This window comes from Mizuhopecten yessoensis, unplaced genomic scaffold (genome assembly GCF_002113885.1).
Source record: "Mizuhopecten yessoensis strain PY_sf001 unplaced genomic scaffold, ASM211388v2 scaffold5937, whole genome shotgun sequence".
NCBI lineage: Eukaryota > Metazoa > Mollusca > Bivalvia > Pectinida > Pectinidae > Mizuhopecten > Mizuhopecten yessoensis.
In genome coordinates this window covers 44789-63597 of record NW_018406298.1, presented here as the reverse complement: position 1 = coordinate 63597, position 18809 = coordinate 44789, and the positions used below count along the sequence as shown (strand labels likewise).

The following is an 18809-nucleotide window of genomic DNA, read 5'->3' as shown; positions in this document are numbered from 1 at the left end:
ACGATTACAACTGACACGGTGGTACCCTTAACCTTAACGATTACAACTGACACGGTGGTACCCTTAACCTTAACGATTACAGCTAACACGGTGGTACCGTTAACCTTAACGATTACAACTAACACGGTGGTACCCTCAACCTTAACGATTACAACTAACACGGTGGTACCCTTAACAACCTTACGTTGATAATAATAGTTATTCAGGTAAAGGCAAACACAATTAAAACAGCTGATATATACAACATACAGGCCGTTTGAAAACTTGATTTCAGTTCCGTATCGATAATAAGCCATTGCATGGGATTGCCCATTAAAGCCATGGGGGGCTAAATTATAATGAAGTCCCTTATAGGTGTATAGGTGTTAAGATGAAAAGACATGTACAGGCTCTGACCTTGCAGTAATGTTGAAAAAATACTAAGAATTCATCTAGGCAATATTGCAGCCATAATTAAAAATACACAAATTCATTTTCGAATAATTCTTCTTTCAACACTTCCAAATAGTGATGTCTAACCTTATTGATGTGGTTTACAACATTTGATTGCTGTATGCCAACAGGAGGATTATTCCAGTCTTTTGATGCTCTATAGAAGATAGTTGATTAGTCTTGTCCTACCAAGCTTTTGGTTATTAAGCTTATTAAACCCGATCTTATAAAATAAGATTCTCTCCAAGTTGACACAAGGTATGGCTTAAAGTTACATGCAAGTTGATAAAGAGTTATTACCTCAATCTATGATATGTCTTAAAATTGACATTCAGATGTGGCTTCAAGTTACGTCAACATTAAAATATACATACATGTAACTTCAAAATAAGTTGTTAGATATACTGTTTTAATAAGTTAACACTAAGATATAACTTAAAGCATAGAGATATATCCTACAAGGTAAATATGTCTCCCCACGAACCGGCCATTACGTTAACGATTGCCACAGAAAGCGTGGCTCATTCATCAGCTCAGCTAGTGCCTTATTGAACGGACTATAAAACGTGTCCAGTAGTTCTCCTGTTTTGTTCACTATTTGTCCGACATGTTGAGTTTTCTTTTTTCTCGTGTTAGCACGTCCACTTTTAATTCCATATTCATCTGAGAGATCACCTGTAAAAGAAACTACTGAGCATTACGTCCGTCCGTTACATTAACAGGAATGGCATCAATCACGTGACCACACAAGAGATGGTATTATACCTTATTGCAATAGGGAGATTATAAAACTTATGTGTCTATTGCATGTTGTGTAATACTAATCCATCAATAGGATTATACTTCAAATTTAGACAGACGTGGATCCATCATCAGCACAACAACAAACTCGACCGTATCTTTTACAGAATCACGTGATGTAAACATCAACAGTGCTTGACCTCACCTCGATCTCTTCAAGGAAACTTCATTTTTCACAAAACATGTAATAGTATATTGAAACATAATGATTATTTTTCATCAGGGCTGTTTTGAGATTCATCGCGTCATATGCCTTGAACATTGCACGCTGGCATTTGTTTTAGTAATAATAAAATGCATAAATATCAAATCAGGATTGAGATTCGAATCAACTCTGATCATATCATTTGTTATCTACACTTCAAAATGGCGATGAGCTCAGTAATAGCTTCATTTTGTTTTTCAAAACCCTCGTGATGCATCACAGCAACGTTCGAACCAGTGCTAGCTTTAGATCTCCCGTTTAATGATCAGTACGTGTACAAAGTTTCTAACATTTTGTATTTTTGTTTTTCAATTTTTAAGCAATTTCTTATATGCTGGTTCACAATTACATAACAATTAAAACACTTGTAACCACATGTATCAAACCTCTGCCGTTTATTATTGTTAGAATTATTTCCTGTTTTACTTGTAAGAACTATTTCCTGTTTTATTTGTTAAACTATTTCCTGTTTTACTTAAAAGAACTATATCCTCTTTTACTTGTGACCTTTGTGACCTCTGATGTAATTACCATACTGATTATCTTTTCGTCACGGTGACGTGCTACCTTTTCAAACTGGATAAATGATATCCCTTTAATTAATAACAACACTATCTTAAGGTATACTTGCAGTGATTTTGAAGATTTCGTAACGTCATTAAACCAAACTAAATTGGTGATATCCATTTATTGAACTTGCGATATTAATACAATAATTTGTATAGAATAAACTAACGATATGGGAGAGGAACGAAGCATGACTTAGACAGGAGAACATTCGGAAATCGTCGGGCCTAAAAACATTCCGAATGACACGTTTGATATTCAAATGCCATGTGCGAACGATTTTCACTTTGAGATATGGATTTTTGTTGATGATTTTTTCCCAATTCACGACAATTGTTTTTATATCAAAATTAAGTATACGAGTACTTGTTTTGGCTTATAATCTTAATTTTCAACAAAATTACAAAAATAGTAAGATATTGAATGGAGTACAGCTTACATAACCAAAATGAAGTCTTTACTACATGTACTTCGTCATTGTCAATAGTAAATCATCATATAGTCATTTACAATGTGGATACAGTATGGTCACTTATATAGTCTGTTCCGATAGATTGTTTTATCCTTACCCGCACGCTTATCCTCCCGGAATACCTGGTCTTTTTCTCATTGTACTTTTCAAGGCTCTCCATGTAAACCTTTGATTTGTTCATATTTTGCTCTAGTTTTACCAATGTTGTGTTAGAATTACGGCTATGTTGTCACTTCGGTATTCTCTTGTTTTTTTTCACAGCTGCGCATTAGTTACGTATAGATCTTGAGTTTCTATGTGTAACGTATGTATTTAGGTGCAATTAGCAAAATAATCAATACCGCGTAAGTACTTACGTAATTTTAGAAATTTATAAACTGTCGACATAGCCCTTTGTGAGTGCGCTGAATAATCTTCTAACTGGAGAACAAGAATTTGATCTCGAGGGAAAATGTTGATCCATTCCTTCAGATACAAAGCGTATAAACCTACATGTAGTCGGACCTCATGGTCAGTCGGCTGTTGTAAAAAAGAAAGATATAAAACAATCATGATAATGAATCAAAATTACTTTTAATGAGAAAAAAACAATAGCTTCTAATAGACTAGTCACCCCTTCTTAAATTGGACCCCTCATATGTACACTAGTACAAACAAAAATCTAGGGACAGTGCGCAATATTGAAAAACCTAATCATGTATTCACAATGTGAAATGATGTGTTAACTTTACCATGTAGTAACAGTGCCGAATGTTGTGTTAACTTTACCTTGTAGTCGTAGTGCCGAAAGTTGTGTTAACTTTACCCTGTAGTCATAGTGCCGAAAGTTGTGTTAACTTTACCCTGTAGTCATAGTACCGGATGTTGTTTAAACTTTACCCTGCAGGCACAGTGCCGAATGTTGTGGTAACTTTACTTTGCAGCCACATTGCCGAATGTTCTTTAAACGTTACAGTGTAGACACAGTGCCGAATGTTGTTTAAACTTTACCCTGTAGTCGTAGTGCCGAATGTTGTGTTAACTTTACCTTGTAGTCGTAGTGCCGAATGTTGTGTTAACTTTACCCTGTAGTCATAGTGCCGAATGTTGTGTTAACTTTACCCTGTAGTCACAGTACCGGATGTTGTGTTAACTTTACCCTGTAGTCGTAGTGCCGAATGTTGTGTTAACTTTACCTTGTAGTCGTAGTGCCGAAAGTTGTGTTAACTTTACCCTGTAGTCATAGTACCGGATGTTGTTTAAACTTTACCCTGTAGGCACAGTGCCGAATGTTGTGTTAACTTTACCCTGTAGTCGTAGTGCCGAATGTTGTGTTAACTTTACCCTGTAGGCACAGTGCCGAATGTTGTGGTAACTTTACTTTGCAGCCACATTGCCGAATGTTCTTTAAACGTTACAGTGTAGACAGTGCCGAATGGTGTATAAACTTTACCCTTTAGGCACAGTGCCGAATGTTGTTTAATCTTTACCCTGTAGGCACAGTGCCGGATGTTGTGTTAACTTTAGCCTGTAGGCACAGTGCCGAATGTTGTGTTAACTTTATCCTGTAGTCACAGTGCCGGATGTTGTTTAAACTTTACCCTGTAGGCACAGTGCCGAATGTTGTGTTAACTTTATCCTGTAGTCACAGTGCCGGATGTTGTTTAAACTTTACCCTGTAGGCAAAGTACCGGATGTTGTTTAAACTTTACCCTGTAGGCACAGTGCCGAATGTTGTGGTAACTTTATCCTGTAGTCACAGTGCCGGATGTTGTTTAAACTTTACCCTGTAGGCACAGTACCGGATGTTGTTTAAACTTTACCCTGTAGGCACAGTGCCGAATGTTGTGGTAACTTTACTTTGTAGCCACATTGCCGAATGTTCTTTAAACGTTACAGTGTAGGCACAGTGCCGAATGCTGTTTAAACGTTACCGTGTAGGCCGCGTGCCGGATGTTGTTTGTGCCGAATGTTGTGGTAACTTTACTTTGCAGCCACATTGCCGAATGTTGTTTAAACGTTACCGTGTAGACACAGTGCCGGATGTTGTTTAAATGTAACCTTTTAGGCACAGTGCCGGATGTTGTTTAAACGTTACCGTGTAGGCACAGTGCCGAATGTTGTTTAAACGTTACAGTGTAGGCACAGTGCCGAATGTTGTTTAAACGTTACCGTGTAGGCACAGAGCCGAATGTTGTTTAAACGGTATCGTGTAGGCACATTGCCGAATGTTGTATTAACTTTACCCTGTAGTCACAGTGCCGGATGTTGTTTAAACGTTACCGCGTAGGCACAGTGCCGAAGGCTATGCTCTGTCAGACACTTGTTGAATTTCGTCACTTCGTTTGTTGCTCTTCTGTGGAAATCTTCAGCAGATACATGCGTATGTTTTTTGAAGAATAGATATCCCGAGTACAACCTACATGAAAAGATAAAGATACACATAATGATTTACTACAGCATGGAGAAAAAGCATGGCCATAGGGTACAGTACATATTACGGCTTTTGGCATTTACTTACAAACACAAATAGGTGTCTCCTTTCTTAAATTTCTTAGTGAGACTATTACGTTAAAATGTTTATGAGTCTCTTAGTGGACTATCAGTCTTCGTGGTTGGCGCTTAACTTGTTACTCGAATGTATGCTGGTACAATTTACAGGAAATACATGTTTAAATTATATTGTCTGTAGTAGCCAATATTGGTTGGCCATGCATCCTCGATATCCAGAGGTTATGCTCACTTTCGCTCTCTGCACCCCTGGAATCTGTCATAGCAAAATTGAAGGCAAGAAGATATCAGTTTGATTGGTCTCGGGTAAAAGATTACAAAGGAGAGACGCCCGACTTCAAAGCCTGTCAATTGGTACCGTTACGTGACCGCGAGATACTTTTGATGTACATTAAAGGATCAAATTAGTCTCTTCGTCTTACCTTCAAGGTGCTGCACACTAAGCCTTCGATTTTGCTATGACATAATCCAAGGGTGTCGAGTGCGAAAGTGAGTGTAGTCCCTAGATATCGAGGATGGATGCCATGTCGCAGTAGATAGCACACTTACCTTTCACCAAGGCGGCCAGGGCTCAATTCCCCGATCGGACGTGAAAAGGTTTGGTGCAAAGAGCGAACATTAAGCCTAACCTCTGGAGTATTTCAATGCAATACAAGTAACAAGAATTTTCGAAATGCATAAAACATGTTTAAGGTATCGTTATTGCATTTTATATTCTATTAAACTGGTTTTAAGCATTAAAATCCCTTAACACTTGTAATTACAATGTATATATTTTTCACAAATACAATGAGAAAATATTAATTAAGATAATACAAGTGTATGTTATTGTATGTCATTGGGTCAAGTCAACCCCTGCGCTGCGGGGAAACGACTTTTGTCACGTAAAATAAATAAAATAAATAAATATACAACATTTGATATAGCGCCCTATCTAGCTAACATAAGCCACTCTAAAGCGCTTTACAGTACATAGATATTCAATTTTATACAGTCAATACAATTAGCAGATATATGAATCAATACAATATTGATGAATTCGCAGGAGCTGCCTTATCAGGCGCTAATATCTCCCTATGTGTGTATGCCTGTGTGTGTGCTGGAGATGTATTGTGTTCTGTTTGTAGCAAACATAGCATCATTCTGAACATCAAAGAGGTGGTTGCACTGAGATTTACCGTTCGGAGATTGGCTACAGTCTGCGTTTCCCTCTCCCTATCTTTACACATGACCAGAATTGCATTTTCTTTCATGTGATAGCCCCGTATCACGCGCGCGTATTATTTTGATGGGTAAGGGGAGGTAGCTCCTACAATCGTCTGCTCCCTACTGGACGACAGTAGTTAGTCCGCAGGATAAAAGCGTCATGTTTATTGTTCTCATTCCTCAGTAGGTAACTTGAACATCATTTATATTCTAATTCGCTTCCCTCAAACGAACATAAATTATTTATCATATAAAACTCCAACTCTTTACCGGGAGTTCGTCCGCCTAGCAACGAGGACGTACATATTTATTCAGGTAAAATTACATGGAAATCGGAAAATGGATCCGTAATCCCAGTGCTGTGCGGGAATTGCTGGCCACTTCGTCTTGTCCTTCATGCTCCAAAATAGCTGTACACAAATCAGGTTGTTTCATTCCCCATGTGAAAGGATTGCTGGAAATATAATGTAACAGCCACCCAAAAACTGAACAAGTACTAACAAGAATGGGCGGGTGGGCGGGAAGTCCGGACTGATCAACAGCTAGGCGAACACAGACACCTGTACGTGTCGCTACTGTCCCAAGCATACCTGTCCCACGTGCACTAGTAGCTGCACGTGCGAGACAAGACACGGACATCCCGTCCACTCGTTTACATAACAATGATAAATATATTTATATTCTAATTCGCTTCCCTCAAACGAACATAAATTATTTATCATATAAAACTCCAACTCTTTACCGGGAGTTCGTCCGCCTAGCAACGAGGACGTACATATTTATTCAGGTAAAATTACATGGAAATCGGAAAATGGATCCGTAATCCCAGTGCTGTGCGGGAATTGCTGGCCACTTCGTCTTGTCCTTCATGCTCCAAAATAGCTGTACACAAATCAGGTTGTTTCATTCCCCATGTGAAAGGATTGCTGGAAATATAATGTAACAGCCACCCAAAAACTGAACAAGTACTAACAAGAATGGGCGGGTGGGCGGGAAGTCCGGACTGATCAACAGCTAGGCGAACACAGACACCTGTACGTGTCGCTACTGTCCCAAGCATACCTGTCTCACGTGCACTAGTAGCTGCACGTGCGAGACAAGACACGGACATCCCGTCCACTCGTTTACATAACAATGATAAATATATTTATATTCTAATTCGCTTCCCTCAAACGAACATAAATTATTTATCATATAAAACTCCAACTCTTTACCGGGAGTTCGTCCGCCTAGCAACGAGGACGTACATATTTATTCAGGTAAAATTACATGGAAATCGGAAAATGGATCCGTAATCCCAGTGCTGTGCGGGAATTGCTGGCCACTTCGTCTTGTCCTTCATGCTCCAAAATAGCTGTACACAAATCAGGTTGTTTCATTCCCCATGTGAAAGGATTGCTGGAAATATAATGTAACAGCCACCCAAAAACTGAACAAGTACTAACAAGAATGGGCGGGTGGGCGGGAAGTCCGGACTGATCAACAGCTAGGCGAACACAGACACCTGTACGTGTCGCTACTGTCCCAAGCATACCTGTCTCACGTGCACTAGTAGCTGCACGTGCGAGACAAGACACGGACATCCCGTCCACTCGTTTACATAACAATGATAAATATATTTATATTCTAATTCGCTTCCCTCAAACGAACATAAATTATTTATCATATAAAACTCCAACTCTTTACCGGGAGTTCGTCCGCCTAGCAACGAGGACGTACATATTTATTCAGGTAAAATTACATGGAAATCGGAAAATGGATCCGTAATCCCAGTGCTGTGCGGGAATTGCTGGCCACTTCGTCTTGTCCTTCATGCTCCAAAATAGCTGTACACAAATCAGGTTGTTTCATTCCCCATGTGAAAGGATTGCTGGAAATATAATGTAACAGCCACCCAAAAACTGAACAAGTACTAACAAGAATGGGCGGGTGGGCGGGAAGTCCGGACTGATCAACAGCTAGGCGAACACAGACACCTGTACGTGTCGCTACTGTCCCAAGCATACCTGTCTCACGTGCACTAGTAGCTGCACGTGCGAGACAAGACACGGACATCCCGTCCACTCGTTTACATAACAATGATAAATATATTTATATTCTAATTCGCTTCCCTCAAACGAACATAAATTATTTATCATATAAAACTCCAACTCTTTACCGGGAGTTCGTCCGCCTAGCAACGAGGACGTACATATTTATTCAGGTAAAATTACATGGAAATCGGAAAATGGATCCGTAATCCCAGTGCTGTGCGGGAATTGCTGGCCACTTCGTCTTGTCCTTCATGCTCCAAAATAGCTGTACACAAATCAGGTTGTTTCATTCCCCATGTGAAAGGATTGCTGGAAATATAATGTAACAGCCACCCAAAAACTGAACAAGTACTAACAAGAATGGGCGGGTGGGCGGGAAGTCCGGACTGATCAACAGCTAGGCGAACACAGACACCTGTACGTGTCGCTACTGTCCCAAGCATACCTGTCTCACGTGCACTAGTAGCTGCACGTGCGAGACAAGACACGGACATCCCGTCCACTCGTTTACATAACAATGATAAATATATTTATATTCTAATTCGCTTCCCTCAAACGAACATAAATTATTTATCATATAAAACTCCAACTCTTTACCGGGAGTTCGTCCGCCTAGCAACGAGGACGTACATATTTATTCAGGTAAAATTACATGGAAATCGGAAAATGGATCCGTAATCCCAGTGCTGTGCGGGAATTGCTGGCCACTTCGTCTTGTCCTTCATGCTCCAAAATAGCTGTACACAAATCAGGTTGTTTCATTCNCGTTGTAACCTGTACCTGTATTCGACAGGGTTGGGATGGCGTCATGAATGCCCTTATGCATAAAAGATGCGCTGATGCATTTGTAAATTGTATTATAACTTATAAAACACCCTCAAAATAATCATTTGATTAATCATGGTTAGTTATATGTTAATCTTAAACAATATAAAAACTAACCGATCGACTGGGTTTCGAAGAATAACCAACAACTTCACTTCTGGCAGGATGTGGCGTAGGAAATTGGCTGTTACTATTCCCGGCTCCTCGTCGTTACGGTTTTCGGGGTAGCGCCACCACCAGGCGTTATCCCAAAAGGTCGACTGGCTTCCCTCACCTAAATATCGGTTTGCTTTCTTACTCTGTGTATTTGTTAGAATTGTCGAATGTCTAGTGAAAACTTTATTTTTCGTTAATTCAGTACATGTCGTCCTGATTTTTTATAGGATATTTGTTATATATATAGTGGCAATTCCATAATGAGGTAAACATTAAACCATATATATAGGACGTGCTGATTATGACGTCATTGCAATTGTGATGTCATTATCATAACATTGTACAGGTAAATTTCTGCTAGATACTGAATGTTTGCTATTCTGTTCGACTCAGAGCATGTAAATATATATTAACAAAAAGGGCGGGAAACCCTACCTGTTATGAGGGTGGATTTCTTGTCATCTCTAGAAAACTGCAGAGTGCCAGCACACTTAGAAAAACGATCTATATACTTCGTAAACGTTTTTTCTGAAAAAGAAGAAGGCCAAGACGAGGTAATTATATGTTAATATGAGCTTCTATAAACAGATATCATTGTTACGTATGACAGTTTTTGGTAACGTTTATACAGCGTCAAACAAAGCACTGTGTGGTTAAGTCGACAATTCATCGTGGACACTTGAAACTAAACACGATACTGTGTCTCGATACAAAACAACGAATAGAGAAAATACCCCCAAAAATGTCATAACACACACACTGTTACCATGGTAACATACTTTTCATTTTCCAGTTGTTCATGGACTCGTTACTACGGAGTACGGTGGAGGTCACACTAAAGGTCTGTCGTAACAACAACAAAGCTAACTCGGAGTAACGACATTTCGGAATAACTGCATTACTATCTCGGAATACTGGTAATTATCATATTACATAGTAAGGTTACAAGAGTTACGGCCCTTAGATGAGTTTTAGCTCTGCATCAAAACATATAAGGAGGTGCTCTGTTTGTATTAAATCAAAAATAGCAGAAAACCAAAGATTGAAAGCGAAACATGTCATTTATTTAAAGAATAAATGACGGCATAAAAAATCGTCTTTTTACTTATTGTACACACTTGTACAAATGTTTCTGTTACATACGATGAAACAAAATAATTAGAACCCATTTATACAAAGATGGGGATCAACTTGCGCTTCATTTATTTAATGTAATATTTAATATTTAACATATATGTCATGACGGCATAAAACAAAATATCATCAAATATTGTACAATTGTATCAATTTGAAATGGACAATAATTTTCTGTTAAATTTAATGAAAAGGAGAAAGGGGTTGGAGGTGGCTTGTGATAAACATCAGGATTAATAGCTGCCACTCAAACTGACAGCGCTTGCGTGTTGCATCGAAATATAATTGTCGATGTATGCCAGTACAAGTTACCTCCCTTGTCCTATCAGTAAAGCGAACTCAAACTGATCAGGGCTAACTCGTTTTTTATGAGACTTCTGGCAGGGTTATCTCATGTGTTAGAACAATTCATATCATATCTGTAAACCAAGGACATCTTTTCAGAATTACATAAACTGCAGAGTTTCCATGTTTGTGGTCCTACAACATTGGTAGCATGAGAGTGCGGATCACTAAACGGGAGGTTGCTCGTCAATATGATCTGTGTTTTATGTCTTCGTATGGAATAGAAACCCGTAAAAATTATGTTGCTATATTGTTATGAAAGATGTCATGCATTCGAAAATGTTAGGATTTCTGTTACTATCTTCAATTCCAAGCACGGGTCCGCCTATTTCCTAGGATGTACAGTGTACGTGTTTATATACAGTAGACGACGCACTAACTAATATATACCTACTTACGATTGCAACCAAAAGTAGAACAAAAGAATGGGGAAAAACAGTTTTCGGTGTGCACTGAGTCAGAAGACGCCAGAAGAATCCCATAACGAGCTTAACCGTATGGCCACAAGAGGCTAGATGGGTCGTGATTTTCCACTTTCGTTACATGTGATACCCATACAAGACTTAACGATCCCAATTCAACCTCTCACTCTTATGCAAATCATGTCTTTTCTCAAAATCTGTAAAAAAAACCAAAAAAAACCATTAAATGAACAAAAACAAGGCATAACACAACAGGAACTGATATGACACCAAGGCAAAACCAATCTTTACCCAGAGTTATCGTTCAGTATACTCACTGCACCTCTTAGTGAGAGTAAGGAACGACAACTCTGGGAAGAGACACGAGGGAAAATTGTAAATTCCCGCCAAACAACGGAGAGGAAACCGGTCGTTTCGGAATTGAACACCAAGATCTATATTGGAACTGACTGTTGTGCTACCTAATGTAGAATCAAATAGCAAAAAAACCCACCTAGTATGTAGCAAGATACAATTATAGTAAGTAACAAGATATCCTGTGTTTTAAAACATTATAACAAATAATTATAACGTTATTACACACATCATTAAATGAGTTATTTTGTTACTTACTCTAGTGTTACCTTGTTACTTACAAAAGGTACTATAGTGTTATCTTGTTACTTACTGTAGTTTTATCTTGTTACTTACTATAGTGTTATCCTGTTACTTACCTTAGTATTATCATTTTACTTACTGTAGTGTTATCCTGTTACTTACTGTAGTGTTATCCTGTTATCCTGTTACTTACTGTAATGTTATCTTGTTTATTACTGTAGTGTTATCCTGTTACTTAATTACTGCAGTGTCATCCTGTTACTTACTGTAGTGTTATCCTGTTACTTACTGTAGTGTTATCTTGTTACTTACCTTAGTATTATCATTTTACTTACTGTAGTGTTATCCTGTCACTTAATTACTGCAGTGTCATCCTGTTACTTACTGTAGTGTTATCCTGTTACTTACTGTAGTGTTATCTTGTTACTTACTGTAGTTTTATCTTGTTACTTACTGTAGTGTTATCCTGTTACTTACCTTAGTATTATCATTTTACTTACTGGAGTGTTATCCTGTTACTTACTGTAGTGTTATCTTGTTACTTACCTTAGTATTATCATTTTACTTACTGGAGTGTTATCCTGTTACTTACTGTAGTGTTATCCTGTTATCCTGTTATCCTGTTACTTACTGTAATATTATCTTGTTTATTACTGTAGTGTTATCCTGTTACCTGTAGTGTCATCCTGTTACTTACTGTAGTGTTAGCTTGTTACTTACCTTAGTATTATCATTTTACTTACTGTAGCGTTATCCTGTTACTTACTGTAGTGTTATCTTGTTACTTACCTTAGTATTATCATTTTACTTACTGTAGTGTTATCCTGTTACTTACTAAAGTGTTATCCTGTTATCCTGTTATCCTGTTACTTACTGTAGTGTTACCTTGTTACTAACTATGGTGTTATCTTGTTACGTATTGTAGTGTTATCTTGTTAATTACCTTAGTATTAACCTTTTACCTGCTGTAGTGTTATCCTGTCAGTTACTGTAGTGTTATCCTGTTACTTAATTACTGTAGTGGTATCCTGTTACTTACTGTAGTCTTATCTTGTTACTTATTGTAGTGTTATTATGTTACGATGTAGTGTTATCTTGTTACTTACCTTAGTACTATCATTTTACTTACTGTAGTTTTATATTGTTACTTACTGTATTGTTATCTTGTTACTTATTGTAGTGTTATTATGTTACGATGTAGTGTTATCTTGTTACTTACTGTAGTGTTATCCTGTTACGTATTGTAGTGTTATCTTGTTACTTACCTTAGTATTAACCTTTTACTTGCTGTAGTGTTATCCTGTTAGTTACTGTAGTGTTATCCTGTTATTTACTGCAGTGTTATCCTGTTATCCTGTTATCCTGTTACTTACTGTATTGTTATCTTGTTACTTATTGTAGTGTTATTATGTTACTTACTGTAATGTTATCTTGATATGTGTTATTATGTTACTTACTGTAATGTTATAGTGTTATTATGTTACTTACTGTAATGTTATCTTGATATGTAATTTAGTGTTATCTTGTTACTTATTGTAATGTTATGTCGTTACCTGCTGTAGTGTTATCTTGTTACTTACTGTAGTGTTATCTTGGTACTTACTGTAGTGCTATCTTTGTACTTATTGTAGTGCTATCCTGTTATCCTGTTACTTACTGTAATGTTATCGTGTTTATTACTGTAATTTTATCCTGTTACTTACTGTAGTGTCATCCTGTTACTTACTGTAGTGTTATTATGTTACTTACTGTAATGTTATATTGATACGTACTGTAGTGTTATCTTGTTACTTACTGTAATGTTATATTGATACTTACTATAGTGTTATCTTGTTACTTACTGTAGTGTTATCATGTTACTTACTATAGTGTTATGTCGTTATTTGCTGTAGTGTTATCTTGTTACTTACTGTAGTGTTATCTTGTTACTTACTGTAGTGCTATCTTTTTACTTATTGTAGTGTTATCTTGTTACTTACTGTAGTGTTATCTTGTCACTGATTGTAATGTTATCTTGTTACTTACTGTAGTGTTATCCTGTTACTTACTGTAGTGTTATCCTGTTACTTACTGTAGTGTTATCTTGTTACTTACTGTAATGTTATATTGTTTATTACTGTAATGTTATCTTGTTACTTACTGTAGTGTCATCCTGTTACTTACTGTAGTGTTATTATGTTACTTACTGTAATGTTATATTGTTACTTACTCTAGTGTTACCTTGTTACTTACTGTAGTGTTATCCTGTTACTTACTGTAGTGTTATCTTGTTATCCTGTTACTTACTGTAATGTTATCTTGTTTATTACTGTAGTGTTATCCTGTTACTTAATTACTGCAGTGTCATCCTGTTACTTACTTTAGTGTTATCCTGTTACTTACTGTAGTGTTATCTTGTTACTTACCTTAGTATTATCATTTTACTTACTGTAGTGTTATCCTGTTACTTAATTACTGCAGTGTCATCCTGTTACTTACTGTAGTGTTATCCTGTTACTTACTGTAGTGTTATCTTGTTACTTACCTTAGTATTATCATTTTACTTACTGTAGTGTTATCCTGTTACTTAATTACTGCAGTGTCATCCTGTTACTTACTGTAGTGTTATCCTGTTACTTACTGTAGTGTTATCTTGTTACTTACCTTAGTATTATCATTTTCTTACTGAAGTGTTATCCTGTTACCTACTGTAGTGTTATACTGTTATCCTGTTATCCTGTTATCCTGTTACTTACTGTAGTGTTATCTTGTTTATTACTGGAGTGTTATCCTGTTATCCTGTAATCCTGTTACTTACTGTAATTTAATCTTGTTTATTACTGTAGTGTTATCCTGTTACTTAATTACTGTAGTGGTATCCTGTTACTTACTGTAGTGTTTTCCTGTTACTTACAGTACTGTTATCTTGTTACTTACCTTAGTATTATCATTTTACTTACTGTAGTGTTATCCTGTTACTTAATGTAGTTTACTGTACTGTTATCTTGTTACTTACTGTAGTATTATCATTTTACTTACTGTAGTGTTATCCTGTTAGTTACTGTAGTGTTATACTGTTATCCTGTTACTTACTGTAGTGTTATCCTGTTATCCTGTTACTAACTGTAATATTATCTTGTTTATTACTGTAGTGTTATCCTGTTACTTAATTACAGTAGTGTCATCCTGTTACTTACTGTAGTGTTATTATGTTACTTACTGTAGTTTTATCTTGTTACTTACCTTAGTATTATCATTTACTTACTGTAGTGTTATCTTGTTACTTACCTTAGTATTATCATTTTACTTCCTGTAGTGTTATCCTGTTACTTACTGTAGTGTTTTCCTGTTCCTTACAGTACTGTTATCTTGTTACTTGCCTTAGTATTATCATTTTACTTACTGTAGTGTTATCCTGTTAGTTACTGTAGTGTTATCCTGTTATCCTGTTATCCTGTTACTTACTGTAGTGTTATCCTGTTATCGTTACTTACTGTAGTGTTATCTTGTTACTTACTGTAGTGCAAGCTTTTTACTTATTGTAGTGTTATCTTGTTACTTACTGTAGTGTTATCTTGTTACTTATTGTAGTGTTATTATGTTACGATGTAGTGTTATCTTGTTACTTATTGTAGTGTCATTATGTTACTAACTGTAGTGTTATCTTGTTACTTACTATAGTGTTATGTCGTTACTTGCTGTAGTGTTATCTTGTTGCTTACTGTAGTGTTATCTTGTTACTTACTGTAATGTTATATTGATACTTACTGTAGTGTTATCTTGTTACTTACTGTAATGTTATTTTGTTACTTATTGTAGTGTTATCATGTTACTTACTATAGTGTTAATTATGTTACTTACTGTAGTGTTATCTTGTTACTTACTGTAATGTTATTTTGTTACTTATTGTAGTGTTATCATGTTACTTACTATAGTGTTATGTTGTTACTTGCTGTAGTGTTATCTTGTTACTTACTGTAGTGCAAGCTTTTTACTTATTGTAGTGTTATCTTGTTACTTACTGTAGTGTTATCTTGTCACTGATTGTAATGTTATCTTGTTACTTACTGTAGTGTTATCCTGTTACTTACTAAAGTGATATCCTGTTATCCTGTTATCCTGTTACTTACTGTAGTGTTATTTTTACTTACTGTAGTGTTATCCTGTTACTTAATTACAGTAGTGTCATCCTGTTACTTACTGTAGTGTTTTCCTGTTCCTTACAGTACTGTTATCTTGTTACTTGCCTTAGTATTATCATTTTACTTACTGTAGTGTTATCCTGTTAGTTACTGTAGTGTTATACTGTTATCCTGTTACTTACTGTAGTGTTATCTTGTTACTTATTGTAGTGTCATTATGTTACTAACTGTAGTGTTATCTTGTTACTTACGGTAGTTGTTATCCTGTTACTTACTGTAATGTTATCTTGTTTATTACTGTAATGTTATCCTGTTACTTACTGTAGTGTCATCCTGTTACTTACTGTAGTGTTTTCCTGTTCCTTACAGTACTGTTATCTTGTTACTTGCCTTAGTATTATCATTTTACTTACTGTAGTGTTATCCTGTTACTTACTAAAGTGATATCCTGTTATCCTGTTATCCTGTTACTTACTGTAGTGTTATTTTTACTTACTGTAGTGTTATCCTGTTACTTAATGTAGTTTACTGTACTGTTATCTTGTTACTTACTGTAGTATTATCATTTTACTTACTGTAGTGTTATCCTGTTACTTACTAAAGTGATATCCTGTTATCCTGTTATCCTGTTACTTACTGTAGTGTTATTTTTACTTACTGTAGTGTTATCCTGTTACTTAATTACTTTAGTGTTATCCTGTTACTTACTGTAGTGTTTTCCTGTTCCTTACAGTACTGTTATCTTGTTACTTGCCTTAGTATTATCATTTTACTTACTGTAGTGTTATCCTGTTACTTAATGTAGTTTACTGTACTGTTATCTTGTTACTTACTGTAGTATTATCATTTTACTTACTGTAGTGTTATCCTGTTACTTAATGTAGTTTACTGTACTGTTATCTTGTTACTTACTGTAGTATTATCATTTTACTTACTGTAGTGTTATCCTGTTAGTTACTGTAGTGTTATCCTGTTATCCTGTTATCCTGTTACTTACTGTAGTGTTATCCTGTTATCCTGTTACTTACTGTAGTGTTATCTTGTTACTTACTGTAGTGTTATCATGTTACTTACTGTAATGTTATTTTGTTACTTATTGTAGTGTTATCATGTTACTTACTATAGTGTTATGTCGTTACTTGCTGTAGTGTTATCTTGTTACTTACTGTAGTGTTATCTTGTTACTTACTGTAGTGCAAGCTTTTTACTTATTGTAGTGTTATCTTGTTACTTACTGTAGCGTTATCTTGTCACTTACTGTAATGTTATCTTGTTTATTACTGTAATGTTATCCTGTTACTTACTGTAGTGTCATCCTGTTACTTACTGTAGTGTTATTATGTTACTTACTGTAATGTTATATTGATACTTACTGTAGTGTTATCTTGTTACTTACTGTAATGTTATATTGATACTTACTATAGTGTTATCTTGTGACTTACGGTAGTGTTATCCTGTTATTTACTGTAGTGTTATCCTGTTATCCTGTAACTTACTGTAATGTTATCTTGTTTATTACTGTCCTGTTATCCTGTTACTTACTGTAGTGTCATCCTGTTACTTACGGTAGTTATCCTGTTATTTACTGAAGTGTTATCCTGTTATCCTGTTACTTACTGTAATGTTATTTTGTTACTTATTGTAGTATTATCTTGTTACTTACTGTAGTGTTACCTTGTTACTTATTGTAATATTATCTTCTTACTTACTGTAGTTTTATCCTGTTACTTAATTACTGTAGTGTTATCCTGTTATCATATTACTTACTGTACTGTTATCTTATTTATTACTGTAGTGTTATCCTGTTACGTAATTACTGTAGTGTCATCCTGCTACTTACTGTAGTGTTACCTTGTTACTTATTGTAATGTTATTTTGTTATTTAATGTAGTGTTATCCTGTTACTTACTGCAGTGTTATCCTGTTACTTACTGTATTGTTATTTTGTTACTTATTGTAGTGTTATTATGTTACGATGTAGTGTTATCTTGTTACTTACGGTAGTGTTATCTTGTTACTTACTGTAGTGTTTCCTGTTACTTACTGTACTGTTATGTTGTTACTTACCTTAGTATTATCCTTTTACTTGCTGTAGTGTTATCCTGTTACTTAATGTAGTGTTACCTTGTTACTTATTGTAATGTTTTCTAGTTACTTACTGTAGTGTTATCCTCTTACTTACTGTAGTGTTATCCTCTTACTTACTGTAGTGTTATCCTCTTACTTACTGTAGTGTTATCCTCTTACTTACTGTAGTGTTATCCTGTTATTTACTGTAGTGTTATCCTGTTATCATATTACTTACTGTACTGTTATCTTGTTACTTACTGTAGTGTTATTATGTTACTTACTGTAATGTTATCTTGTTACTTACTGTAGTGTTTCCTGTTACTTACTGTACTGTTATCTTATTTATTACTGTAGTGTTATCCTGTTATCCTGTTATCCTGTTACTTCCTGTAATGTTATTTTGTTACTTACTGTAGTGTTATTTTGTTACTTACTGTAGTGTTACATTGTTACTTATTGTAATGTTATCTAGTTACTTACTGTAGTGTTATCTTGTTACGTATTGTAGTGTTATCTTGTTACTTACTGTAGTGTTATCCTGTTACTTACTGTAGTGTTATCCTGTTATCCTATTACTTACTGTACTGTTATCTTGTTTATTACTGTAGTGTTATCCTGTTACTTAATTACTGTAGTGTCATCCTGTTACTTACTGTAGTGTTACCTTGTTACTAACTATGGTGTTATCTTGTTACGTATTGTAGTGTTATCTTGTTACTTACCTTAGTATTATCCTTTTACTTGCTGTAGTGTTATCCTGTAAGTTACTGTAGTGTTATACTGTTATCCTGTTACTTACTGTAGTGTTATCATGTTACTTACTGTAGTGTTATCTTGTTACTTATTGTAGTGTTATTATGTTACGATGTAGTGTTATCTTGTTACTTATTGTAGTGTTATTATGTTACTAACTGTAGTGTTATCTTGTTACTA

At 35.6% G+C, this 18809-nt stretch overlaps 1 protein-coding gene across 1 annotated transcript in view; it reads right to left on the bottom strand.

Annotated features, from left to right (window-relative positions):
- Positions 1-922: 922 nt before the first annotated feature.
- LOC110451321 (carbohydrate sulfotransferase 15-like) overlaps positions 923-18809 on the bottom strand; it is a 39688-nt gene continuing 21801 nt past the window's right edge. The window contains exons 3-7 of the mRNA XM_021499252.1: positions 9623-9715; positions 9149-9305; positions 4740-4875; positions 2834-2996; positions 923-1107 (exon numbers count right to left, since the gene is read on the bottom strand). Of these exons, the coding sequence (XP_021354927.1) occupies positions 923-1107; positions 2834-2996; positions 4740-4875; positions 9149-9305; positions 9623-9715 (734 nt within the window). The remainder of the gene's footprint in view (positions 1108-2833; positions 2997-4739; positions 4876-9148; positions 9306-9622; positions 9716-18809) is intronic.